The following is a 26,811-nucleotide window of genomic DNA, read 5'->3' as shown; positions in this document are numbered from 1 at the left end:
ATCAGGCAGTTCAAATAGTCAAATACATGAAGTTCAGAAGCCTGTCCTGGCTACTGAGCTGCTCAAGAGCCCCTGCCTGATATATTCTCTCCCTCCTCTGTGAGTCTCTTGTTGGGAGTGAGGCAGGGTGGAGGGGTTTCAGTGAGCAGCAGCTGCTGGGAGCAATGGGCCAGCTCTGAGGACCATCTGGAGGACGGTCAGCCTCTCTCCTGAGGTTTGAGCTCAGCTGTTTCTTCCTTTACTGGCCCCTCTGTTAGCTAAGGCATTTGGCATTTGGGCTTTGAGGACCACAGGAGAAGGAGGCTACTTTAACCTCCTTTCTGATGCCTTCCTTCTGCTGATCCCTTACCCTATCTCAACACATACTCCACGGGAAGCTTTATAGATACTGGAGAAATAAGGGAGAGTGAGGGAATAGCAAGAAAGAAGTGCAGAAAACTCACGGCTTAACTTAAACAGGATTCTAGATAAATAAAATTTATCTGGAATGGACCCTAGAGACCATCTAGTTCAACTCCTGCATTTTCTCAATGGGAAGGGACTTGACCAAGGTCCCATAGGTGATTTGTGGAGCTGATAGTTTAGCATAGTAGGAAGCACATAGAATGTGCATGGTGGAAGAGATTCAACCCTCTAATTTTACAGATGGGGCCCAAATTCAAAGAGCAAGGTAGTTAACAGAAGTAGAATTTGGACTTAGAGGAGTGGGTTCAGTTCCTAGCCCTTCCACTTTCACCATCTGAATCTCAGTTTTCTTATCTATAAATTGGGATAAGGGTATTTGGACTAGATTCTCAAGTCCTTCTGATCTTAATGAGAATGGCAGAGCTGAAACTGGAACCCAGTCATGCTGATTCCCAGTTTCTAGTTCCTCTATACCACACTTTTATCTTTTCTTTCCAAAGGAAATCATTTAAGGGATCAAAATGAAAATATCTGTCTGAGATGAAGTCCCAAACTCACTGCCTCCAAGAAACCTTCCCTGACTAGCCCTACCCTATACTGATCATTCTTTTGGTCCACATTCCAATATGCTTTGGGGGAAAAAGTTTCCTTTATTTATATTTATTTGTTATATTATTACCTGTATTTATTCATGTCTAGTTATGCAGTTTTCCCATCCTCTTTTTGTAGGAAAAAGCCCTCTCATTGTTTCGGAGAATTGACTGTCTTACACTTAGCGTGATTTTGGCCCCACTCCCCAAAGACTTAGGAAGATGCTGTGTATATGTATACATAGTAGTTCAATAAATGTTTGTTGAATAAATACATAAATTAATGAAGTAATCCATCCACATTCAAGATGGAGTCAGGAGCTGTTGTAAGATTTCATAGAAATTTTGAGCTGAAAGGGAAAATAGGCTATAGAATGTAAGATCTGGAAGGGACCTTAGAATACGTTAGAAATGGAAAGATGATGGGCTAGAGGTGATCCTTCATTTTAGAGAGGAAATAATTAAGTAACTAGAGGCAGCTAGGTGGCCCATTGATTGGATAGAACACCAGGCTTGGAGTCAGGAAGACTACTTACTCTTCATGAGTTCAAATCTGGTCGCAGACACTCAATCCACTGAGCTACCCAGCTGCCCCCATCAGCCCTTACCTTCTGCTTTAATCCATACTAAGTATTGGTTCCAAGGCAGAAGAGCAGTAAGGGCTAGGGCGATTGGGGTTGAGTGACTTGCCCAGGGTCACACAGCTACAAAGTGACTGAAGCCACATTTGAACTCAGGATCAATAAGAATTTATTAAGTGCTTACTATATGAGAGGCTTTATAATAAGGGATGAGGGTACAACCAAAGTCAAAAATAGACCCTACCCTCAAGGAACTCATATTCTAATGAGAGAGATAACATGCAAACAACTATGTATGCACAAGGTATATATGGGGTAAATGGAAAGTAATATTGGGGGGGGGGTGACCAGGAAAGGCCTTTTGCAGAAGGTGGGATTTAAGCTAGATAAGTGAAGAAAGCCAAAAGGCAGAGATAAGGAGAAGCATTCCAAGCATGAGAGATAGCTCTTGAAAAAGATAGTTAGTGAATAGCTAGGTCTCTCAATGGTTAGTCAGGCCTCTGAGGCATGAGGTCTTGGGTTCAAATCTGGCCTCAGACACTTCCTGTGCGACCCCGGGCAAGTCACTTAACCCCCATTGCCTAGCCCTTACCACTCTTCTGCTTTGGAACCAATACATGGTATTGATTCTAAGATGGAAGGTAAGGGAGAGATAGAGACAGAGACAGAGAGAGGAAGAAAGAAAAGATATAGGTCAGAAGATGAAGTGTTGTCTGGAAAGGAACAACAATAAAACCCAATGTCACTGGGTCATAGAGAATTTTTTAAAAAAATCCTTACTTTCTGCCTTAGAATTGATATCAAGTATCTCTTCCAAGGCAGAAGAGGTGGCAAGGGTTAGGCAATAGGAGTTAAGTGACTTGCCCAGGGTCATGCAGCTAGGAAGTGTCTGAGGCCAGATTTAAGCCCAGGACATCTCATCTCTGTGTCTGGCTTTCTGCCCCCAGGTGTAGAGTATTTTCAGGAGGGGAGTAAGAAGACTGAAAAGTAGGAAGGAGTCTGGTTGTGAAGGACTTTAGAAGACAAATTGAGGAGCCTCTATTGATCTAGAGGTCACAGGAAGCTGCTGGAGTTTATTTTAGTAGGAGAGTAACATGTTCAGACCTACGTTTTGGAAAATCTGCCAAAGTGCAGCTGATTGGAGGATGGACTGGAGTGAGGAGGCTTGAAATAATGATCAACCAGCAGGCTATTGCAATAGTCTTGGCGCATAGGTGATGGGAGGGTTTGTACCAGGGTGGTAGCTTGTCAGAGGACAGAAAGGGATGTGAGAAGTGCTGGAAGAGATCTTTCTAATGACAAGTCTTGGCAGCATCACTGCCTCTGGCCCTTACTACTCAGATGCTGAATTGCTGAGTGTATAGCTATGTTTATTTAAAAAATACAGATTTGTTACAATATGATTGATATATTAGAATATGATATATTTTGAGTATAACTCAAGTTTTAAGTTATACTTAATTTCTTCTAAAAGGAACATCAAGAAGACAGAAAACTATATCACATCATCATAACTCATAAGCTGCCCACTTCCAAAAGCAAATTTCTGATCTTTTTCAACAAAAAGTGCCATATTTAATGTGTCAATAAGTTGTCTTTTGTTTAAACTCTTCCCTTCCATTTTAGAATCAATACAGGAATTGGTTCCAAGGCAGAAGAACAGCAAGGGCTAGGCAATGGGGGTTAAGTAACTTGCCCAGGGTCACACAGAGAGCGTCTGAGGCCAGATTTGAACCCAGGGCCTCCTGTCTCTAGACCTTATCAATAAATTTTTGAGCACTGTGTTCTAATCCCATTTTCATCATAAGCCTTGTGATTTTTATTGTGTGATTTTGGATAGGACTATGCTTTGGGGGGAGAATCTCCCAGCTAGACCCAAAGACATTTCTCTTAACATCTATATACCCTCCACCAAATCCAGGAGAAAAAAATGAAAATTTGTGAGAATGTGAGAAAGAAAACAAAAGTCTCCAAAGAATATTAGTCCCTTATAACTACATATGACTTCACATTTTCCCAACATACTTGTATTTTATTTAAGTAGATTTATAACTGATCTGTAAAATTGCATTACTTATACTTTACTGCTTGGAGGCAGGGGGTTGAACCAGATGATCTCGGAAGGGTCCATCTGAGCTCTGAGATTTATCTTTCCTCCTTACTTGTTTTTACTTTTTATTTTTTAAATCATTACCTTCTTAGAACTAAGAATTCACTCTTAAGGCAGAAGAGCAATAAGAGCTAAGCATTTGGGGTTAGGTGGCTTGCTCAAGGTGACACAGTTAGGAAATGCCTGCGGCCAAATTTGAACCCCCAACCACCCAACTTCGGGCCTGGTACTCTATTCATTTGTTACCTAGTTGCCCTATTCCTCCTTACTTTCAGAAAGGTTTAAATTGGTGAACCTTTCCTAGAAATTATCAGAGGACTTTGAAGCCACCTCTGATACTTTTTGTATGACCTCTCTGGCTCTTGGTTTCCTTACCTATGAAAATGAAAGGGTATTGGACCAGATGGCCCCTGAGGTCCCTTTCAATTTTGAGATCTATGATGTCATTTAATCCTCATAGCAGTCCTGAGGGAATAGGAATACGTAGTGCAGATAGATATTTATAGCCCCATTTTACAGATGACAAATTGTGGCTCTGAAATCTAAACTTGTTCCAGGTGTGTTCTCTCTCTCCTTTCCTTCCTTCCTTCCTTCCTTCCTTCCTTCCTTCCTTCCTTCCTTTCTTTCTTTCTTTCTTTCTTCCTTCCTTCCTTTCTTTCTTTCTTTCTTCCTTCCTTTCTTCCTTTCTTTCCTCCTTTCTTCCCTTACCTTCTGTCTCAGAATCAAAACTGTGTAATTGGTTCAAAGGCAGAAGAGTGCTAAGGACTAGGCAGTAGAGGTTAAGTGACTTGCCCAGAGTCAAACAACTAGGTCAGGTGTACTCTTGGCACCATATCAGACTGTCTTGGGAAGAGGAGGCACTGGAGCCATAATATGTCTGATCAAGTACAATTGAAGGTATTCATAACTTGCTGAAAGACACCCCTCTCCCCCATTTTGCATCTGTCTCCATACCTAGACCTCAGAGAGCAGCTGTGAACTAGCTATAGCACTGAGCACATCCCTTGTCCATAGTAGGTGTTTATCTTGCGTTTATTGAATAAATAAATAAATAAATGAATTAGTGACAGAGCTTGTCCAACCCACAAATCTAGTCTAGATGGATTATAGAGCCTGGTCTCTCACTTTGGTGCCACCCTGGAGTACAGAAACACTCCTTGATTCATTGGCTTGTGGAGGCATTGTTATTGTTCAGCCGTGTCCAACTCTTCGTGACACCATTTGGGGTTTTCTTGGCAGAAATACAGTAGTGGTTTGCCATTCCTTTTCCAGCTCATTTTACAGATGAGGAAACAGGCAAACAGGATTAAGTGACTTGCCCAGGGTCACAATGCAAGTGTCTCAGGTCACATTTGAACTCAGGTCTTCCCGACTCCAGGCTTGGTGCTCTGGCCACTATACCGCCTAACTGCCCTTGTAAAGGGAGGTTGTAGGCAAATGAACTTTTGTGTCGATGAATTCCATCCCCACTTGTCTTCCCCCTATCCTGAGGATTGTTCCTCTCTGTCTCTCAGGAATTTCTCTGTGACCAGAAGTACAGTGATGAAGAAAACCTGGAGGAAAAGCTCACTGCCTTCAAGGGTAAGCCTGGGCTGGCAGCCCCTGGGACCCCCTCTGGGAGGACTTCCAAATGAAGCCCTATGTCCTGGGAAAGCCCAGGGCCAGTTGCTGTTGACCGACCCCTTGTTCCCTTTGGATTCATTCCTGGGGCAGCAAAGTAGCCAGATAGACCTCTGTCCCATGGGTCTAGGCCATGAACCTATATCCATTTTGGAGCTCACCCTGTCCCTTTTTCCTTTGTGTTTCTCTGTGGAATCCAGGCCGGATACACCGGGTATGGGGCTCTCAGTGAACCCCACAGAGGGGAGGGTCCTTCCCCTCCTATTCCTTTCTTGGTCCCTGAGACTGGAGCTCACTTTAACCTTTCCTGCCCAGAAGATGCTTGCCATACCTTTAGGGCTCCATGCCCACAGGTCTGTAGGCATCCTAGGCAGGACCCTTCCTCCTTTTCCTCTCCTCCTCCTATCCTGCCTCAGGTCTGCAGGGCTGGCTTTTTTCTGCTTTGCTACCCGAGCCCCACTGGCTCTCTGTAGCCTTGCACAATCGGTCCATTGTGAGCTTGCCCTCTCCCCCTCCAAGCAGAGCGTCTCAGGAGCCCCTGTGGAGAATGGGCATTTGTGTAGCTGCACTGGGCCAGGGGGGCAGGATTTCTGCCCATTGAATCCCAGCAGCACGGGATGAAAAGAAAACACGAACGTGGAGCCCATGTTGGAAAAGAGGCAGCATAAAGGCTCTTCTGTCTCAGGCCATGCCTTCCAGCTTCCAGCCAGCAATCCCCCCCAGAAGAGGAAATATATATGTAAGGAGTGTGAGCAGGCAAATCTTTTCTGGATGGATCCATACACATGGGGCAGAGAAAGCTTTGTCCTTGGGAGAGGATGCACAAGCAGTAATATACAGCTTTTTGATCAATCATAAGCAAACAAATTTTATGGCACGCCAGTCAGGCAGTCAATCAGTCAACAAATATTTACTAAGCACTTACAAAGTGCCAGGCACTGTGTAAGTGCTGGGGCTACAAAGAAAGGGGGAGGGGGGGGGAGGAAAACCTGGTCCTTGCTCTCAAGAAGTTCACAGCCTAAAGAGGGAGACAATATGCAAAAAACTCACTACATACAAGATATAAACAGGGTAAATGGAAGGTAATCTCAGAGGGATAGTGCCAGCAGCAGGAAGGACCAGGAAAGGTCTATTGCAGTAAGTGGGCTTTGATCTGAGGCTTGAAGGAAGTCAGGAAACTTAAGAGATGGCAGTGATGGGACAGAATCTTCCAAGCATGAGGGACAGCCAGTGAGCACAAAGGCATGGACAGGAAATTGAGTGTCTAGGGATACAAATATAACTCAAGGAGCTTACATTCTTTTTTTTTTTTTAAACCCTTACCTTCCATCTTAGAATCAGTACTGTGTATTGGTTCCAAGGCAGAAGAGCAATGGGGGTGAAGTGACTTGCCCAGGATCACCCAGCAAGTTAGTGTCTGAGGTCAGATTTGAACCCAGGACCTCCTATCTCTAAGACTGGCTCTATCCACGGAGTCACCCAGCTGCCTCCCATATTTACATCTTAACTAATTTCAGTGAAGTATCATAAAAACTTTTTAGTGCTCTCACTTATTTTGGTCCCCTCACTTAGGTTTTTCTGGGCTACCTTCAAGACTCAGCTCAAATCCCAGTTTCTGCAAGAGGCCTTTTGTCTCTAAGTCTACATCAGAAATCTTTATTTTTTCATTCATTTTGCTCTTATATTGTCAGAGTACAACTAGTGCTTCTAGTTTTGCTCTTTTGGGGGGGGGGAGTGTTTGAGGGGGCGGCGCTTTGCATTATTCCATAAAAATCTTAAAGTCAATCAGTCATAGATCTAGAGCTGTAAGGGACATTAGCAGCCATTGGTCCAACTCCATTTCAGGAGCAGAGAGTTCAAAAGACTCGCACAAGGTCACAAGTAGCAGAAGTAATATTTGAACCTAGGACCTTATACTCCAAATCCAGGACTCTGTCCATCTTACTACCTTTTTCTTTTCTTTTTTGAACAACACTTATCTTCCATCCTAAAATCAATACTGTGTATTGGTTCCAAGACAGAAGAGCAGTAAGGGCTAGCAATGGGGGTTATTGACTTGCCCAGAAAGTATCTGAATCCAGATTTGAACCCAGGACTCCCATCTCCAGATCTGGCTTTCTTTCCCCTGCTGCCCCTCACCTTACCACTTTTGCATGGGGTCAACTGAAGGAGAGAGATGGTGGGAAGAATAATGCATGCATACAGAGAATATACTCAAGGGTACTGGCTCAGAGGCTACACTGATTTATTAAAAGTCCACATTGATCTATGTATGTGATTGGGAGAGAATCCCAGAATTTAAATGGGGAAAAGACCTCATTAGCCAACTCATTCAGCTGTTTGACAAATGGTCAACCCACCTTTGTTTGAAGATATTCAAGGAGGAGGAACTTCTACTACCTCAGAAAGAAGACCAACTCTTACCATGCTAATTCCTTACGAGGTCTTTTGGTTGTTGTTTTTTTTTCCCCCCAAGCTCTTCCAATTTATTGGTTTCAAATGTAATACAGTATTCTCTTAAGTTCATGTATCATAATTTAACCCTTAATTCCTCTATTGTTGGATATTTAAGTTGTTTTCAGTTTTGAGTTTGTTTTGCAATTATGTATAATATTGCTCTGCATATTTTTAAACATTGCCCTTTTTAAAAATGACTCTTTAAAGGCCTATTCCCAACAACTGGGTAGAAGGGTGTGATTATTTTTGTAACTTTTACTACATGTTGCCAGACTGCTCCCTAAAAAGATTTGGCAAGTTTGCAATTACATCAGTAATGAATGGATCTACTTGTTTCTCCACAATTTTTTATTTTCCTGGAGAGAGAGAAACAGACAGACAGAGGAAGGAAGCAGCTACCATTACCTTCACTTCCCAGAAAGGACAACTGAGTCTCAATGAGGTTAAATGCCCAATGTCAAGATATACTGGTCATCAGTAGAGTAAGGTGAATAAGAATGAAATAAAATGAAGATTCTCTGAGTGGAGTGTCAAGAAAATAGCAATTTACATTTGTAGGTTTATAAAGTTTTTCCTCACAACGATCCTCTGAGTTAGATGTGGGAATGTCATCATCATACCCATTTTGCAGATGAGAAAATTGAGGCTCCAAATTAAATGACTGGCCCATAGTCACACAGCTAAGAAGTCTTAAAGCTAGGACCCAAGTTAGACTCATCTAGTGCTCTTCCCTTTTCTATCTCTCTGAGCTATCAGTCATTGAGATACTCTCAACCTTTGATGAGATTCCTGTTTGCAGTTTTCTCTTGGTTCTCTCTAACATATATTCTTACTCTGTCTTCCAGAAAAATATATGGAATTTGACCTGAACAATGAAGGAGAAATTGGTAAGTCAATTCTCTAAGGCCCAAACAGGGCTAGGAAATTCTTTTGGGGTGGGTAGGGGAGAGTGAAGGTGGAAATGGAAGGTGGGAAGCATGCATACAGGGGACATACCCAAAGATGCTAGGTAAGAGTCCACATTGCCCTATGTATGTGATTTGGGAAGAATTCCAGAATTCAGAAAGGACCTCATTAACCAACTCTTTCATCTGATGTCTAAGTGATCATTCAGCCTCTTCTTGAAGACATTCAAGGAGGAGAAGCCCACTATCTCAGAAGGAAGACCAACCAAAACTCTTGAAGTTTTTCCTGATATCAAGCATGAGTTTGCCTTTTTGTAGTTTTTCTTCCTCTCTCCCCTCTACCCCCCCCCCCCTTATTTGTAAGATTTCAGAAGTTGGAGCTTCTAGGAAATTAATTCATTATTTCAGGCTTTTTCCCAGCTCTCACACTCTAAGACTTTTCCTAGGGCCAATTGGCTACCACTAATACCACCAATACCTTTGCTTCTCACTCCTCTTTGGGCTTTTCACTTCTTCCAAAGTCTACCTCCATCTAAAGCAATTTGCCTGAAATTTTAGATCCAAGAAGGACCTAGGGAGAATGAAGGATATTGAACTGTGTCCCCAGATAGGTTTCTGCTATTTTAGCAGCAGTCAAGAAACCAAATGCCCTTGCTCCCTTTTATCATACTATTTCCTTTGCTTTTCTTTTTAAATAATCAAACATAGACATAAAATATTTTTTTTTAACCCTTGTACTTCGGTGTATTGTCTCATAGGTGGAAGACTGGTAAGGGTGGGCAATGGGGGTCAAGTGACTTGCCCAGGGTCACATAGCTGGGAAGTGGCTGAGGCCGGGTTTGAACCTAAGACCTCCTGTCTCTAGGCCTGACTCTCACTCCACTGAGCTACCCAGCTGCCCCCAACATAAAATATTTTTTTAGAAAATTGAGTGACTAGTGAATAAAGAGTAGGTCTTGAACTTGGGATAAATTGGGTGAACCCTCTGACATACTGGCTGTGTCACCCTATGAAAGACATTTAACCTTTTAGGGCCTCTATGCCAATAAGCCTATAAACTACAGGCCTTTAAACTTCAACTCTTGGGAAAATTCCAGAAGGGATCATTAAAGAGATAGTTGACAAATATCAACAAAAGAAAACTATGATTACAAGTTTCATCAAGAATAGTCATGTGGGAAGTGGGGGAAGAGCGGGGTGGCTCAGTGGAATGAGAGCCAGTCCTAGAGATGGGAGGTCCTGGGTTCAAATATAGCTTCAGATACTTCCTAATTGTGTGATCCTGGGCAAATCACTTAACGCCCCCATCCCACCCCACTTGCCTAGCCCTTACCACTCTTCTGCCTTAGAACCAATACACAATATTGATTCTAAGATGGAAGGTAAGGGTTTAAAAAAAAAAAAAGAATGGGTCATGCCAGTCTAAACTAATATCCTTTTTGGGTAACACTCTCTGAGAATAATATGAATATGCTTATCTTGGATAATGTACTTCATAATATTTTTTTAAATAAGATGGAGAGAGAAAGATCAAACAACAATACAAACAGATGGGTTCAGATCTGGTTGAGTGGTTGAACTCAAAAATGTAGCTGTTACTATTTCTTTTTTTATTTAAAGATATTTTATTTTCCTATTTACATGTAATAACAATTTTCAACATACATTTTACAAAATTATAAGATCTAAATTGTCTCCCTGTCTCCTTTCTGTACCCCTCCTCAGAGGTGACAAGTAGTTTGATCTGGATTATAAGCAAAACATATTTCCATATTGGTCTTTGTTGTAAGAACATACTCATATAACACCCAAACCCCCCAAATAAAACTAAATAAACTAATGTGAAACATAGTATGTTCTGATGTTCATCTGACTCCTAGTTGTTATTATTTTAATATCAGGGTGTCAGGAGGATCTCTAGTAAAGTGCCTCGGGGATCTGTGCTTGGTCCTTTATCTATGAATTGAATGAAGATAGATAGTATACTCATCAAATGTGCAGATAGCATGAAACTGGGAGCCCACTGTCTTTCCTGACTTCCTTCCAACTACAATCTCATCCTTTATAGGAAGCCTTTACTAACCCCTCTTAATTTTAGTGCCTTCCCTCTTTTAATTGTTTCCTATTTTTCTGGTATATAGCTTGTTTATCCATACTTGTTTGCTTGCATTTTCCCATTAGATTGTGAGCTTCTTGAGGGCAGAGACTGTCTTTTGCCTCTTTTTGGATCCTCAGTTTGTGGTGCATAGTGGACACTTAATACATGTTTATGGACTGATTGGATACTCTGTTCCCCACCATATCCAGTCTGTTCTCATCCAATCTCTTGCCAAGGCCTGTAGATCTCACATTGTTAACATCTCTCAAATATAACCCCTTTTCTCCTCTGATAATGCTACCACTCTAGTGCAGACCCTTATTACTTCTCATCTGGACTATTGCAATAACCTGCTAGAGAGACCCTAAGTCTTTCCCCAGTCCAATTTATCCCTATTGAGTCACTGAAGTGTTATTTCTAAGGTACAGGTGACCTTATCACTACCCCACCCCCCACACACACACACACTCAATAAACTCCAGTGCTTCTTTAATGCCACCAGGATCAAATGCAAAATGTTCATTTTTTGCCTTTCAAAGACCTTTATAACTTAGCCCTTCTCTTCCCCTCCCCCCACCCCCCTTTCCAGTCTTCTTTGATCTTACTTCTGGACAGATATTCTCCAGTCCAGTGACACTGGCCTCTTGGTCCATTCCATGAACAAGACATTCCATTTCTCAACTCTCAGCACTTCTTCTGTCTCTTCCCCATTCCTGGAACCTTCTCCCTTTTCTATTTTAATTGTTGACCTCCTTAGCTTCGTTTAAGTCCCAACTAAATTTCTGCCTTCTAGAGAAAGCCTTCCCTAATCCATCTTAATTCTATTAACCTCCCTCTGTTAATTATCCCATGTTTATCCTGGATATAGACTGCTCTATATATTTGTTTGCATGTTGACTGCCCCTTTAAATTATAAGTTCCTTGAAAGCAGGGACTGTCTTTTGCCTCTTTTTATATCCCAAGTGTTTAACACAGTACCTGGTACATAGTAGGTTGTTTAGTAAATGATTTATTGATTGATTGATTGATTGATTGGAGAGCTAACACAGTGGATGACAGAGTTAGGATCCTAAAGGACCTTGGCAGGCTATAGCTTTGGGCCGATCTAATCTAGTAAGATGAATTCAGTAGGGAATACTATAAATTCTTGTTGAATTCCTTAGTGTTGACCCTTCATGACCCCGTGGACTATAAATTCTTGTATTTGACTAAAAAAAATCAATATCACAAGTATAAATTAGAGGAGGAATGGATAATTCTGAAAGAAATGTGGGGGTTGTAGTGACTGAAGGCTCAATAAGAGTCAGTGGCAGCCAAAAAAACCTCTAATACAATCTTTGGCTGAAATATAAGTCATAGCTTCCAGGAACAGAAAGGTGTTCTTTGCTCTCATCAGACATGATATGAATATTGTATTCAGTTCTGGGAATCATGGTTTAAGAAGTGTCCAGAGGAACTTGCCTTGAGTCTACTCTATGAGGATCAGTTTTAGGAATGTTTGTCTTAGAGAAGAAAAGACTTAAAGGGGGCCATGAGAGCTACCTTCAAGTATCTCAAGATCCTATCAGATGGAGAAGAGATTAGTTTTGCTCTTTTTGGTCCTAAAGGGTAAAACCAATAACAAGGATAGATGCTGAAAAGAGGAAAAATTTCAGCTCATTGTCAGGAAAAAACTTCCTAACAGTTATTGTTCAATCATATCCAATTCTTTGAGACCCCATTTGGGCTTTTCCTGGCAAAGATACTTGAATTCTTTGCCATTTGCTTTCTCAGCTCATTTCATAGATGAGGAAACTGAGGCAAATAATTAGAGTTGTCCAAAAGTGGCAGCCAGGTAGCTTAATGGATAGGCTGCTGACCCTGGAGTCAGAAAGACTTGAGATCAACTCCATCCTTAGACATTAGCTGTGTGACCCTAGACAAGTTACTTAATCCCGATTGCCTCAGTTCCTCATCTATAAAATGATCTGGAGAAGAAAATAGAAAAGCACTCCAGTATGTTTGTCAAGAAAACTCCAAATAAAGTAACAAAGAGTTGGTTATGCCTGAAAAACAGCTAAAAAAAGTGGAATGGGCTACCTAGCTTAGCACAGAAAAGCAGTGGCCCTCTCTACCTTTGGAGGTCTTCAATTAAGAGCTGGATGACCCCTGGCTAGATAGGCCAGAGTGGAGATTCCTGTCCTTTAAGGTCTGAACTAGATGGCCCTTGAGATCCAGCCACTCTCACAAACACAACTACCAACTCTCAAATTCTTAGTTGCTGAGCAGATGTCAAATCTGCATTAGTCAAGAGAATTCCCTCTCTGAGACTTCCCCATATCTATGAAATCCCAGGTCCTGACCATACACATATATACACATATGTGCATATTTATGAGAGATGAAATCTACATTTTGAAGAGGGTAAGGCAGCATTTTCCTTTTTTTTTTTTTTTGACACATCGCTAGGAAGACAAAGTGCCACCAAAGTCCCTCTGTAAAGTGCAAGGATAGGAAATTAGGGGGTAGAGAAAGGCCTGATCTTACTCCCATTTGTCCTGATTCTCTCATCCTAAGCCACTCTTTCCCAAAGCCCTGATACTAGCCTGGCAGACCCCTCCTAGGGTTGGCTAATAATACATTGTTTCCCAAGAGAGCAAGGTTTGCAGAGGGGAAGCTGTTGAGATGGAGTAGAGTTCTGTCCAAAGCACCAGCTCCAGAGGGGTGGGGGTTCTTTGCTTGTGTGTGCCTCCTTTGTTTTTCTTGCATTTTTTTCTTGTTTGTTTTCCTGCTCTGCGTGGTATTTTTGGCATCTTAGTTCCTCCCAGCTGGGGAGGTGCCCCTTCACTTCCCTTCCCCCACCCCATGTGGGGGACACTATGCAGTTGGCACCTGCTATTCTGCTGAGTTGCATTAAGTATAAGCTGGTTTGCCAACTTGCTGCCCCCACCCTATCATGAAGTTACTTTGCAGGGAGGAGAGAAGCTACAATTAACAGAGACCTGGATCAACAGCAGGAAAGGGGCAACAGGAGGCAGGAATGATCCCTTCTTCCCCCCTCCCCCCTGTGGCCCCCCCCCTTTAAACCCTTATCTTCCATCTTAGAATTAATACTAAGTATCAGTTCCAAGGCAAAAGAGTGATAAGGACTAAGCATTTGGGGTTAAGTGACTTGCCCAGGATCATACAGATAGGAAATGTCTGAGACCAAATTTGAATTCAGGATCTCCTGGCTCTAGGTCTGACTCTAACCATTGGGTCACTTACTGCCCTCCCCCTTCTGTAACTTTTTCAACAATCCAACAAACTTTTGTAAAGTACTTACTAGATGGTGCAGATTTTAAAATTAATATTCATTATCTCCTAAGTATAATATTTATATGGATTTATTAATATTTAACTAGAGAGCTAGAGGACACAGGGAATATTCACCACTCAATTCATGTGGAAGAGACGGCATGGCAGAGCAAACCCAAACTATATACAGACCATGTAACGACGCATGTATACCAAAGACAAAAAGAATTGTGAGTAATACAGAAAGGAATTTTGGACAATGCAGTTCCAGGGGTTCGAGATTTTCCAACTATACAATGACAAGGCCCTATGCTCAGTTCTGGGCATATAAAGACACAATCTCAGCCTGTGAAGAACTTGGGTTTTAATAGAAATTCTCTGGAATAAATAAGTATTTATTGATCAATTGATTAGCAAAAATTTATTAAGCACTTTCTATGTGCCAAGGATTGTGCTAGGCATTGGGAACCCAAAAACAGAATAAGCAAACAGTCTACTCTTAAGCTTATGTTCTAGCAGGGATGTTTCAAGGTAAACTATGATTAGAATAAGAAAAATTGCAATGAAGTGACCCAAAGAAATTTTGAGGCAAAAGAAATAACTCAAAGCAGGGGATGAGAGAAAACTTCAAAGGAGGACATGGCATCTGAGCTTGGACCATGAGGGAAGAGAAGAATGTCAGCAAGTGGAATTGTGGAGGGTAGGGATTCCAAGAGTAGAAGCAACAGAGTGCAAGAAAAGATACAGAGTAGTTTAACTGGGAGCAGGATGAAATAATACCAGAAAGGTGAGTCGGAGCCAGACTGTAGAAAAATCTTAAATTCCAGGCTGAGGAGTTTGTATTTTATCCTAGGGCCAAGATGGAGACTGAGAAGGTTCTTGAACAGGGAGTGGCATGGTCAGACCTACTTCTTAATTCCTTGTACATTTTCAAATAATTTCCAAATATTTATTGATATCTTTTATTGTATCATCTTCATTTCTAAATGTATCCCTTTCCACTTCCCTACCCTGAGAGCCATCCTCTACAACAAAGAACAAAACAAGAGGGGGAAAAAGGAGCAGTTTTGTATGATTATCCAGCTTAAGACTAACAATATTTGTAGTGTTCTACAACCATAGTCTCTTTTTTCTACAAACAAAGAAGGGAAGGAAGTTCATTTTTCTCATTTCTTCTTCATCAGCCTAAGCTTTGACTACTCTTACTCCTCCTGGGACCTATGTCAGCTGCTCCTTAGGAAAGAATCCCTACTGAAGGCTACTCACTCCTAGACCTTTGGCTGCCAAATCACCTTTGCTCAGTCTTCAGTACCTTTATTGAAAAAATCCTAGAATCAAAATCTTCAAGTTAGTAGGAATGTAGAAGACACAATGACAATATAATGTCAGCTAGATTGGTCCTTAAATAATGCCATCTGATCCTGTGTTGTCAAGCTTAAAGAGAAAGGATCTCTGCAGAGCACACACTAACTTAGAAAATCACAATTTAACATTATCTATGTTGTATTTTTTTTGTTAAATATATCCTAATTACATTTTTGTTTTTTAAAACCTTTACCTTCTGCCTTAGGATAGATACGAAATATAAGTTCTGAGACAGAAGAATGATGAGGGCTAAGCAATTGGGGTTAAGTGATTTGCCCAGAATCACACAGGTAGGAAGTGTCTAACGGTAGGTTTTTGAACCCAAGACTTTCAACATATTGATCCAGGCCTGGCACTTTATCCATTGTGCTACCTAGCTGCCCCACAATTACATTTTAATCTGGTTTTAGCTGCACTGGGGAGAGGCTCGAGTTTGATCTAGTCTAGCCCAACCAGGTTATCATTCAGAAGAGGAGAATAAGAAGGAAGCAGAGCTGGACCAGCAGTCTTTCTTGCACATGGCCTATCCAAGTTCAACATATTTGCTTTTTCCCTGGCAGACTTGATGTCCCTGAAGCGGATGATGGAGAAGTTGGGTGTCCCAAAGACCCACCTGGAGATGAAGAAGATAATCTCCGAGGTGACAGGTGGGGTCAGTGATACCATTTCCTACAGGGACTTTGTGAATATGATGCTTGGAAAACGTTCAGCGGTCCTCAAGCTGTGAGTAGTACTCCCTGAATCCCTGACTCTGTAACAATAAGGTGTTACATATGCAGCTGCTTAACTTAACTATTTGTGATTTGAGATTTGCTCCTACCATAAGACACATTTTCCCACAGCATTTTTAAGTAAATTTTAAAATTTAATTTAAATTTAATTTACTTAATTTAAAAAGTAAAAATTTAAAATTTTTTTAAGTAAAAAAGTAAAAAGAAATATTTATTATAATTATGCAAAGATTCAGCAATTTAGCTTCAATAGAAAGCATAAATGAATCAATCAGAAAGCATAAATGAATATATAACAATAGCAGCAATAATGAGAGAGAGAGAGAGAAAAGAAAGATACATCATTGAATGGGGGATACTCCAACACCTGAATATTCTTAGCTAGGAAGTCCCTTTGTTCAGCATTTCAGGGTCCCACTCAGGAAAGCCCCAGGCAAAGCATCCTTTCCATGGGTCTGGTTTTTAGAAGGGGGTTTTTATTGACCTCAAAACAGAGAAGGCATTTTGCCAACTTTAGTTTGCTTCACTGCTTCCAGGGTCCCAGAGACCCAGCCAAGATCCTGAGCCCCAAGAAAGCAGCCAGGCAAAACATGTCTCAAAATTTAATCAACAGTCATGAAGACAACACATTCTGCAAGACATTGGTTACCTTCCAGACAGTCAGAGACCTTGGGAAGCTGCTGAGAACTCTGGTCAAAGTTCAAAGCAGCCCTCTCTGCTTGGTAAATGTGAGACCTATGATATACAATAGGGAAGATTTACTAAAACTTTAACCCTTCACTCTCCAAGCCTCCTGAAGTCAATTATATATGCAGGCACATTTCCCAATTTAGGGCTTGGCTTTCATCCCCAGCCCTTGTACTGGTATCCTTGCTCTTCTGTGTCTACCCTTCTTCCCTGTTTACTGAATATCTATCCCATGGAGGCTCTAGTTTCTCATCCTTGAAGAGGTATCACAGAATAGGACATTATATCTGAGTGAATCTTAGAGGTCATTACTTCAATCTCCATCTTATGAAGGAGAAAACAAGCCTAGAGAAGGAATTTTACCCAACGTCACAAAGAAGTTAAGTGGCAGAGTTGGAACTAGAATCCCATTAAATAGTGTCCTAAAAACCTAAATACCTCTTCAACGTTCAAGAAACTTCATACATGATACAAGTAGGAACTACTCTAATTCGAGCCTTTTGATTCCCAAATATAGTACATCTCCATTGGCTTACATTTATATTTTGGAGGTGGTATGGCAGAGTGCTGCACTGGGAATTGGAAAGATCCTGATTCAAATCCTGCCTCAGAAACCCAGTAGCTATATGTCCCTAGGCAGCCCATTTAAGTTCTTGGAGCCTCAGTTCTCTCTTCCAGCTCAGATATTTTACTCTCCCTGCCCCACCTCCCCATGCCCCACCATGTCTTTTTCACTCTACCAGATTCTCACTGTCTTTCCATGGGCAGAGCAACAATTCTACTCTGTTCTCAAATGTTGCCTTTGTTCTTTGGAAAGGAAAAGAATAGGGCTTTCCTTTTAGTACTAAAATTGCTGTTCCTGAAATGATTGTTATCAAATTTAGTCTTTTTGAATCTTTGTGCAAAGCAGCTAAAGTTGGAAACTGCTGGTTTTTTTTTTTAATTACCAGAAGGTAGCAACTTAAGTTGTTTTGACCCCCAATATCTCTCTGCCTTCCAGCTCTTCCCCCAAGTAGCCCCAGGCTGTCCCAGGTAGAACCAGACATGAATTGCTCCTAGTCTCATGACCAGCAGTAATAAAGGGCCTGAACCAGAGGCTTCATTCACTACACACCAGTGATTCTCCAAGGTGTGCAGTATGCTTTGAGGCTTGTTATGTGGACCATGAATTGCATGGAATTCACAATTGCATGCCATGTCAGTCCCTCAGAAATTTCATGGAACTTAATTCTCATACCACAGCTGAGAATCTCCCAGGAATCACATAAGTGGGATTTGAATATCTAAGGTGGGATTTGAATCCAGATTTTCCTGACTCCAACTTCAATGCTCTATCTACCATGAAACCTAGTTGGTTAGTTCTGCTCCACTGATTACTCGCCATGTGACCTTGGATGAATTGCTTAACCACATTAAGACTCTGTTTATTCCTCTATAAAATGGGAGTAATAATTCCCATCTGCCCTGCCTTCTTTATAAGGCTGTTGTAAGATTCTAATGAGATCATGTCTAAAAATTTGTATAAATAAAAGGCAAGTTTTCAATGTAAGAGACACATGTTCTGACCTAATCCAGCTTTTCTTTTCTCCCTGTCCTCCACCCTCAACAGAGTCATGATGTTTGAAGGAAAAGCCAATGAGAATGCCCCCAAGCCTGTTGGCCCCCCTCCTGAGAGAGACATTGCCAGCCTGCCCTGAAGCCCCTGATCTGCCAGCTCTGCCTGCTTCCCCACCCAGCACCCAGCTAGGTTTCTTGTGTCTCCTTAAGACTTTTCTTGTTTATTCCTTTTTGCTTTGTGTTTTTTGTTTGCTCCTTGTTGGTTTGTTTTTCTTTCATTTTTTACTTTAGAAAATTTTAGTGATTTTTTTTTTAAGGCACAAACTAATCTGCCTTAGGGGAGTTAGGAATGGGAGGAATCCAGTGCCTTTGGTCCCCTCCCTTTTGCAGAAGGTCTCATCTAACTTGAGATGAATGTTGGGGTATCACTGATGTCAAACCAAATACCCATCCTTTGAGACCACTATTTCCTTTCTTCTATAAGGTCTCTGAGTGAAATTAGATGTACTCTAAACTCCATTGTGAGATAAAGGTCTTAGATTTAGGACCTGTAGATATTTTCCCACTTCTAGTAGCTTTTGGGGTGATTTGAGCCAGATTTTCACTTTATCTGCCTCTTAATGTCACCATCAGGAATCTATGGCTTCTTGATGGTTTGCCTTCTTTTTGAACAGAATGGTAGGAGTCCTGGAGCATAAGCTAAACAGCTGGCTACCACTAAGGTTTTCCCCATCTGCTCTATGGTCTCAGATGCTCCTACACTTCTCTGCCTTCAAGAGCTCCTGCCAGTCAGCCTTTCAATTTGGTATAATCCAGGTCTCCTGTGTTTTTTTGCTAGCTCTAAGCCCCCAGTTTCTGTCATCATGAGTGAAGGGAAGTGAAGGTGCTAAAATCAAGCTGCCAGGATTGAGAAGGGAGAGAGTGTGGAAGAAAGAGCTAAAACGTTGAGCCCAACAGAGTATCATGAGAAAGTTACAACATCCTGAGGGGCCAATGATAACCCTTGGGGGACGGCGGGTAGAACAAGCAAGCTCCTCAGTGGGTGAGATATGAATGGAATTGTTGGACCAGGCTAGATGCTGTCTTTTCCTGGGGCAAGAAAGATATGAGAAAAAGAGGAGGGGCTTTTAGAGACCTCCCTTCTAACTCTAGATCTGTGACCCTCCCTGGGAGTCAGCACAGTCTTAGACCCATTTCAAGAGAGGTTCTTGAGAACAGCATCATAGGCTAGTGGGGAACTGAGAAATCCCAGTACCAAAATATCATCCCTGACTCCATATGAAGAACTAGCATTGGGACCCCAGGGAGGAGGAGACAGCCCTTCTGGCCATGACCTGGTGGTTTTTTACTCCCTGTGTAAAGTTTTAATGCCTCTTGATAGCAAAGGCCCAGTGTCTTGCAAACCTCAGCTGGCCTTTGTTTTCAAATTGCCCCTCAACTTTCTCTGAGCAGGATATCTGTGATGCATTCCAAAGGCATCATATTCTAGAAACAGACTTTTGAATTTTAGCTCTAAGGGATTTTGGAACATAGGATATTAGATCTGAGGACCCTCTGGTCCTGCTGCATTTTTAGAAAATAGCTGAGACTGGTACTATCTCTTTTGGAAGAAAAGGAGAGAAAGAGGTAGCCAGAAGGATTCTAAGTTATTGCTTTGTGTAAATCCCACACTAGATGAGGATGACTGAGAACCTCAGTACATAACCTTTATAGTCTAGCATTAGCATGAGGAATCCATTTGCCCGGTCTATCCAATTTACTCCCAAGGACTTCTGCTTCCTGTCCTCCTAAGATTCAGAAAGCTAAACCTTTGAAATTCTTGAAGGAAATTAAAATATTAGTCTCTTCACCCATGGTTAGCAGGCAATGAGTACCCTTAAATCTAAGCTGCCTGACCTTGTGCAATTCCCCTCTGGAAGCAATGGGTCTGTGGAAGGGGCTTATTGCATAGAATTAACCTATGACAGGATGGCTATCCAAAGCCCAGGGCAGCAACCATTTCGGAATGCCAGCTTAGTAGCCTTTACCAAGAAACTCTGTAGAACCAGAGCACTGTAGAAAATGTGACAAATATGGACTTTGTCTATATGGCTAGGTCCCTCTGGTAGAGTAGGGGTGGCTCTGTGTTAATAGATTATTTGGTATTGTTCACAATGACTGTATAAGAGGGAGAAAGGCTCTGGAAAATGTAAGTAGTCCTATCTATGAATATTAGGATGAAATAACTGAATGTCCCCTATTCTGAGTAGGGCTTAGCCTGTATCATGTCTTCCTCTGATCTTAATTTAATTGTGATAGATGCTGCTAAGCAAAGGACTTTCTGAATTAGCTTGGAGACAGGGTGAATAGCCTAGGAAAGTGAGAACTATGCCATTATATCATGTGGGCTTACCCGGTCCTGACAGGTTCAGGAGCAAAGAAAACTTTTTGGCTATGAGTGATTGAATTTTGGCCTAAATAACTGCCAGTATGTACAGACATAGTTGAAGTTTAACCTTTGAAACATTCCTACCTGCAAATTGTACCCTTATTATTATTTCCTTGAGACAACCAACAGAGTGAGCAGCTGGTCCAAAACACCATTTCCCTCTCCTCCCCACCTTTTAAACTGTTGTCTTTTTCCCTGGGATGTGCTTTAAGCAAGATGAAGTCTATTTTGGCATCCCTGTCAGATAACAGTGCAAATGATTATGCCTTAGAAGTAAGGAAAGAAGGAGCTGGGCTTCTTTCAGTGGGTTTTGTGGCTTTCTATGACCCCAGGAAAGCCTTGGGGATTGATTCCTTCTACTCCTGCAAGAAATGGGAGCAAGTGATTTGTTCACAAGCTCTGAAAAAGAGGTACAAAGGAAGGGGTCTCTTTGAAAGGGGTCTTCAGATAAACCACATCAACTCCTTCTCTGTGGCTCTTTGAGACTCAAAACCTGTTGGGATTACCCTTCGCACAGAGCCATTTCTGGGAAGGGTGATACCTTGGATGGATGTGGGGAACTGCTCCCTGCCTTTGGAACTCATCTTTTCTGCTGTGGACTTACAAGCTCTGGACTTTCATATCCTGACTTTTTACTTTTGAAAGACCAAATCTGACCAACATATAACTCAACCAGATTCTGCCAAGGGCTTGGGCCCTTTCTTATGACTGAAAAGGAAGTGTTCACCAGAGCTGAGTAAAGTGTTTATTTGTATGTTTGTGTGTCTGGGGAGGGGGGAACACAAGGGAGAAGGGTCATTTCTATAGACTGAAAATAAATTGGATGAAATGGTTATCAGTCTGTTTATTTTGGAGCTTCTGGGCCCAATGACATGGGACTTAAGTTATATATATAACCCTGGGAAAACAACCTTGCCCATTTGGAGATGCCTCATCACCCAGAGTCCCTGGATTGATAAACTGTTTCATATGAGGCCCCCAGCCATATTCGCTTCATTCCAAACTCACCTCAATCTTTGCAGATGCCTTGATGCTCCTCTCCCCTCTATAACTCTGAGAGATAGAAAGTATAAATGTCATGCCCATTGAAGAGAGGAAAATCATCAAGGTGAGAATTACCCATGGTCATATTCAATTCAATTCCACAAGCATTTACAAAGGCTACCTGTATATAAGGCACTGAATGAGGTGCTGAGGGATCTATGTACCTGCAAATTGAATGTAGGAAACTACTGGGATGGAAACTTCACCAATGTACTTAAGTAACTCTTCTCTAACATAGTTGATGGGGGCATTGAGAAGTTTAGTGGCTTGTCTGTAGTCCCATAGCTACTTGTTTCAAAGACAGAATTTGAAACCAGGTCTTCCTGACTGCAAAGCTGATCCTTGATCCACACGGTACCATACTGCTTTCTTGTATCATGCTGAGGACAAAAATTGCCCTAAAGGAGCTCATGTTCTCCTGGGGCATATCAAATGAACACAAAGGAGTAAATGCCTCAGAGAACTGGTGGAAACAGAAAAGGTTTCCTGGAAGAAGTGATACCTGAGATGAACCTTGAAGAAAGCTAAGGTTGAGGTAAAGAAGGAAAGTATTTCAGCATGGGAGACAGCCAATGCAAAGGTAAGAAATAAAATCGATAATTCAGGAAACAGCAGTTCCATTTTGTTGAGAGTGCGTGAAAAGAAATAATATGGAATGTCCAGGAAGGTAGGTTGGGATAAAGGGCTTTAAATGGCAAGCTGAGAGCTTGTCTTTTGTCCTAGAGACAAAAGAATGAGGAGGGAAATGAAATGATCATGCTGGCTTTGGGAAGATTATTTTGGCAGCTGGGAAGAAAATGCTCCCTGGAAGCAGGGAAACATTAGGAGACTACTGTCAATAGAAAGGGGTAGGAGGAACTGAATGAATATGGCAGCTATGTGAATTAAGACAAAGGGATGTGAACAATATCATAGTAGAATTGATGAGACTCATCAATTGATTAGCTATGAGGAATGAGGGAGAAAGAGAAACTGAAGGCAATTTTAAAGTTGAAAAATCTCAGTGAGTAGAAGGATGGTGATAACCACAAAATGGGTACCTAGGTGGTGCAGTAAATAGAGCACTAGGCTCGAGATAAAGAAAACTCATCTTTATGAGTTCAAATCTGGTCTTGGACACTGTGACAAGTCATTTAACTTGAGGTTTTTACTCCAGGTTCCTCATCTATAAAATGAACTAGAGAAGAAAATGGCAAACCACTCTTTGCCAAGAAAACCCAAAATGTGATTACAATGGAAGACAATTGAAACTACTGAACCATCAAAATGGTACCCATAAAAGAAGTAGGAGATTTTGGAGGAGGGATGGTTTTATGGGAGATTTTGAGTTCTGCTTTGGGCATATTGAATTTGCATTTTCTATAGGATATTAGATTGGTTATTTGAAACTGGACCTCAGGTAAAGAACTATAGTTAGAAATAAAGATTTGAGAATTATCTGCATATGATAATTGAACTCATGGGGAGGAGGAAATTAAATCACTGAGAGAAAAGAGCTGGACATTGACGGCTAAGAAGATGATCTTTCTAGCAAAAGAGACTAAGAAGGAACAGTTACATGGAATGAAAGCTAGAAGGGAGCAGGATCACAAGTGCTGAGGGAGGAAAGAATGTTTGAGTGGTTAAGAATGTCAAAAGCTGCAGAGAGGTTAAGACTGATTTGGATTTCAGAAAAGGTGTTTGCCTTTAACCCTTAAGAGATCCTACCAGAAGGGGAAGTTTCAGTTATATATGGGATATATCTAAAGCCAGATTGCAAAGGATTTATGAATGAATGAGAGATCAGAAAGTAGAAGCAATAAGCATAGAAGCTTTTTTTTTCTGAGAATTTGGCTATGAAGATAGGATGGTGTGAAGGGGTCATAAAGTTAAGCTGGTAAGTATCAGATCTAGGATTCCAACCTAGGTTTCCTGATTTGAAGTCCAGAGTGCCTATTCTGTATCATGTGTACTACATCATGATGGCTCTCATAAAATCTCTAGAAGGCTAAAGTGTTACTCTAAAGTGGGGCTTCTTTGAGCAAAAAAAAAAATTCATCTGGAAGAACAAAAGGTCACAAATATCAAGGAAACTAATGAAAAAAAGTATAAAGGATGGTGGCCTAGCAGTACCAGATCTTAAAACTGTGCTACAAAGCAGTGATCAACAAAACAATCTTGTACTGGCTAAGAAATAGAAGGGTGAATCAGTGGAATAGAGTAAGGGTAAATGACCTCAGCAAGCTAGTATTGATTAACCCAAAGATTCCAGCTTTTGGGATAAAAACTCACTATTTGACAACTGCTGAGAAAATTGGAAAACAGTATGGCAAAAATTAGGGTTAGATATATCTCACATCTGAGGCTAAGAAAGATCAAAATGGGTATATGATTTAAACACTGAGTGATATTATAAGTAAATTAGGGGAACATAGAATAGTTTACCTGCCACATCTATGGAGAAGGGAAGAATTTATGACTTAACGAGATAGACAATATGACAAGATGTAAAATGAATAATTTTGATTATACTTAAAAACATTTTGAAAAAACAAAACCAATGCAACCAAGATTAGAAGGGAAACAATAATCTGGGGAAAATTCTTATGGCAAATTTCTCTGATAAAGGTCTCCTTTCTCAAATATGTAAAGAACTAAGTCAAATTTATAAGAATCCAAGTCGTTCCTCAATTAATAAATGATCAAAAGATATGAGTAGGCAGTTTTCAGATGAGGAAATCCAAGCTTTCAATCATATGAAAATGTTCTAAATCCCTCTTGATTTAGAGAAATGCAAATTAAAACAATTCTGAGATACCACCTTATACCTATCAGATTGGCCAATAAATAAAGGAAAATGATAAATGTTGGAGGGAATGTGGCAAAATTGGGACACTAATGCATTATAATGCATTGCTGATCGAATTGTGAACTAATTCAACCATTCTAGAGGGCAATTAGGAATTATGCCCCAAAGGCTATAAAACAATATATACCCTTTGATTCAGTAATACCACTATGAGGTCCATAACCCAAAGAGATAAAAACAAATGGAAAAGGACCTATTTGTACAAAAATATTTATAGCTGCTCTTTTTGCGGTGGCAAAGAATTGGAAACCAAAGGGATGTCCCTCAAATGGGGAATGGCTGAACAAATTGTAGTATATGATGGTGATGGAATACTATTGTTCTAAAGGGATAATTTCAGAAAGAGCTAGAAATAACCTACATGAACTGATGCAAAGTCAAATAAGCAGAACCGGGAATACATTGTATAAAGTAACAGCAATATTGTGGGATAACCAACTGTGTAAGACTTAGCTACTCACAGTAGTGCAATGATCCAGGACAATTCTGAAGGACTTATGAAAAAGAATGCTATTCACCTCTAGAGAAAGAACTGTTGGAGTTGGAATGCAAATCAAAAAATATGATTTTTTACTTTAGTTCATTTGGGTTTTGGTTTTATGCCATTATTCTCTTACAAAAATGAACAATATGGAAATGTGTTTTGCATGATAATACATGTAAAAACCAGATTGAATTGCTTACCAGCACAAGGAGGGGAGGGAAGAAGGGAAGGAAACAATTTGAATCATATAACTTTGGAAATCTTATGTGGAAATTTGTTACTACAATAAAAAAATAATAAAATTAAATAAAAAAATAAAGTGGGGCTTCTTAACCTTTTTTGTATTTTACTTGCCAGTCTGGGAGAGTCAGTGGACCTCTTCTCAGAATAATGTTTTTAAATCCATAGGATTACAGAAGAAACCAATTACACACTAAAATGAAATTATCAAAATATCATTTTAAAAATTAATGGGCGGGGGTAGCTGGGTGGCTCAGTGGATTGAAAGTCAGGCCTAGAGATGGGAGGTCCTAGGTTCAAATCCTGCCTCAGACACTTCCCATCTGTGTGTCCCTGGGCAAGTCATTTAACTCCCATTGCCCACCCTTACCACTCTTCCACCTAGGAGCCAATACACAGAAGTTAAAGGTTAAAAAAAATAAAATAAAAAAAATTCATGGGCCCTCAGGTTAAGAAATTCTTTTTTTTTTTTTTAAACCCTTACCTTCTGCCTTAGAATGAGTGGTAAGGGCTAGGCAATGGGGGTCAAGTGACTTGCCCAGGGTCACATCTGTCTGAGGCCAGATTTGAACCTAGGACCTCCCATCTCTAGGCCTGGCTCTTAATCCACTTAGCTATCCAGCTGCCCCATGTTAAGAAATTCTTGCCTAAGAAGTGTGACTTAATTGATAAAGTTTGATTTACACACAGCTCTTTCCAGCTACATATTCATTGTGCCAAGTGTTTAGGTTACATAGTGTTCTTGCCCTAAGAAAACTTATACTTGAATGGAAAGAGAAATAGAACCCCAGGGCAGAGAAAATTAAGAAAGCATGTTTGAATTCTGTTGCTTTTTCTATTGCCCTCTCTTTCTTTCTATCTCCTTTTCTCTCAGATGCCTGGTGGTCCCATGATACTTTTTAGGTGACTTCAGATCCTTGTATCAACTACATTTGGATCTATTCCCTGAAGATGTTCTGTACCTCTCTTACTCTTCCCCCAAACTTTCAATTGGTCTTTACAGTAGGGCCAGCCAAGGGGAAGTAGTTATGATTTGGAATAGCCTTAATCCACAAATTCACATTAAGATGTTAATCGTTAATAAAATCTTAATGTGTTACCTTCTTTAGTCAGAGGCAACTGGATGATACAATGGCTAGATCACTGGGCCTGAAGTCAGGAAGACCAGAGTTCAAATACAGATTCAGATACCAACTAGCTATATGACCTTGGGCAAGTCACTTAAGCCTTGTTTACCTCAGTTTCTATAACTGTAAAATGAGGATAATACTAACACCTACCTTTCAGGGTTGTGAGGATCAAATGAGATAATATTTGTAAAAAGTGCTTGGCACATAGTAGGAGCTACATAATACTTATTCCTTTCTTAACCAATGCTAGATTTT

The 26,811-nt window shown here is 40.8% G+C and overlaps 1 protein-coding gene across 1 annotated transcript in view; it reads left to right on the top strand.

Moving 5' to 3' along the window:
* Positions 1-21,643, top strand: part of AIF1L (allograft inflammatory factor 1 like) — a 38,290-nt gene extending 16,647 nt beyond the window's left edge. Inside the window, exons 3-6 of the mRNA XM_044663975.1 lie at positions 5,201-5,267; positions 8,609-8,650; positions 15,968-16,130; positions 18,435-21,643. Of these exons, the coding sequence (XP_044519910.1) occupies positions 5,201-5,267; positions 8,609-8,650; positions 15,968-16,130; positions 18,435-18,522 (360 nt within the window). The 3' untranslated portion in view covers positions 18,523-21,643. The remainder of the gene's footprint in view (positions 1-5,200; positions 5,268-8,608; positions 8,651-15,967; positions 16,131-18,434) is intronic.
* The last annotated feature ends 5,168 nt before the right edge of the window (positions 21,644-26,811 follow it).

Source organism: Gracilinanus agilis, chromosome 2 (genome assembly GCF_016433145.1).
Source record: "Gracilinanus agilis isolate LMUSP501 chromosome 2, AgileGrace, whole genome shotgun sequence".
NCBI classification, from domain to species: domain Eukaryota; kingdom Metazoa; phylum Chordata; class Mammalia; order Didelphimorphia; family Didelphidae; genus Gracilinanus; species Gracilinanus agilis.
The sequence above is the reverse complement of the archived record's forward strand: the minus strand, read 5'-3'. Positions and strand labels throughout refer to the sequence as shown.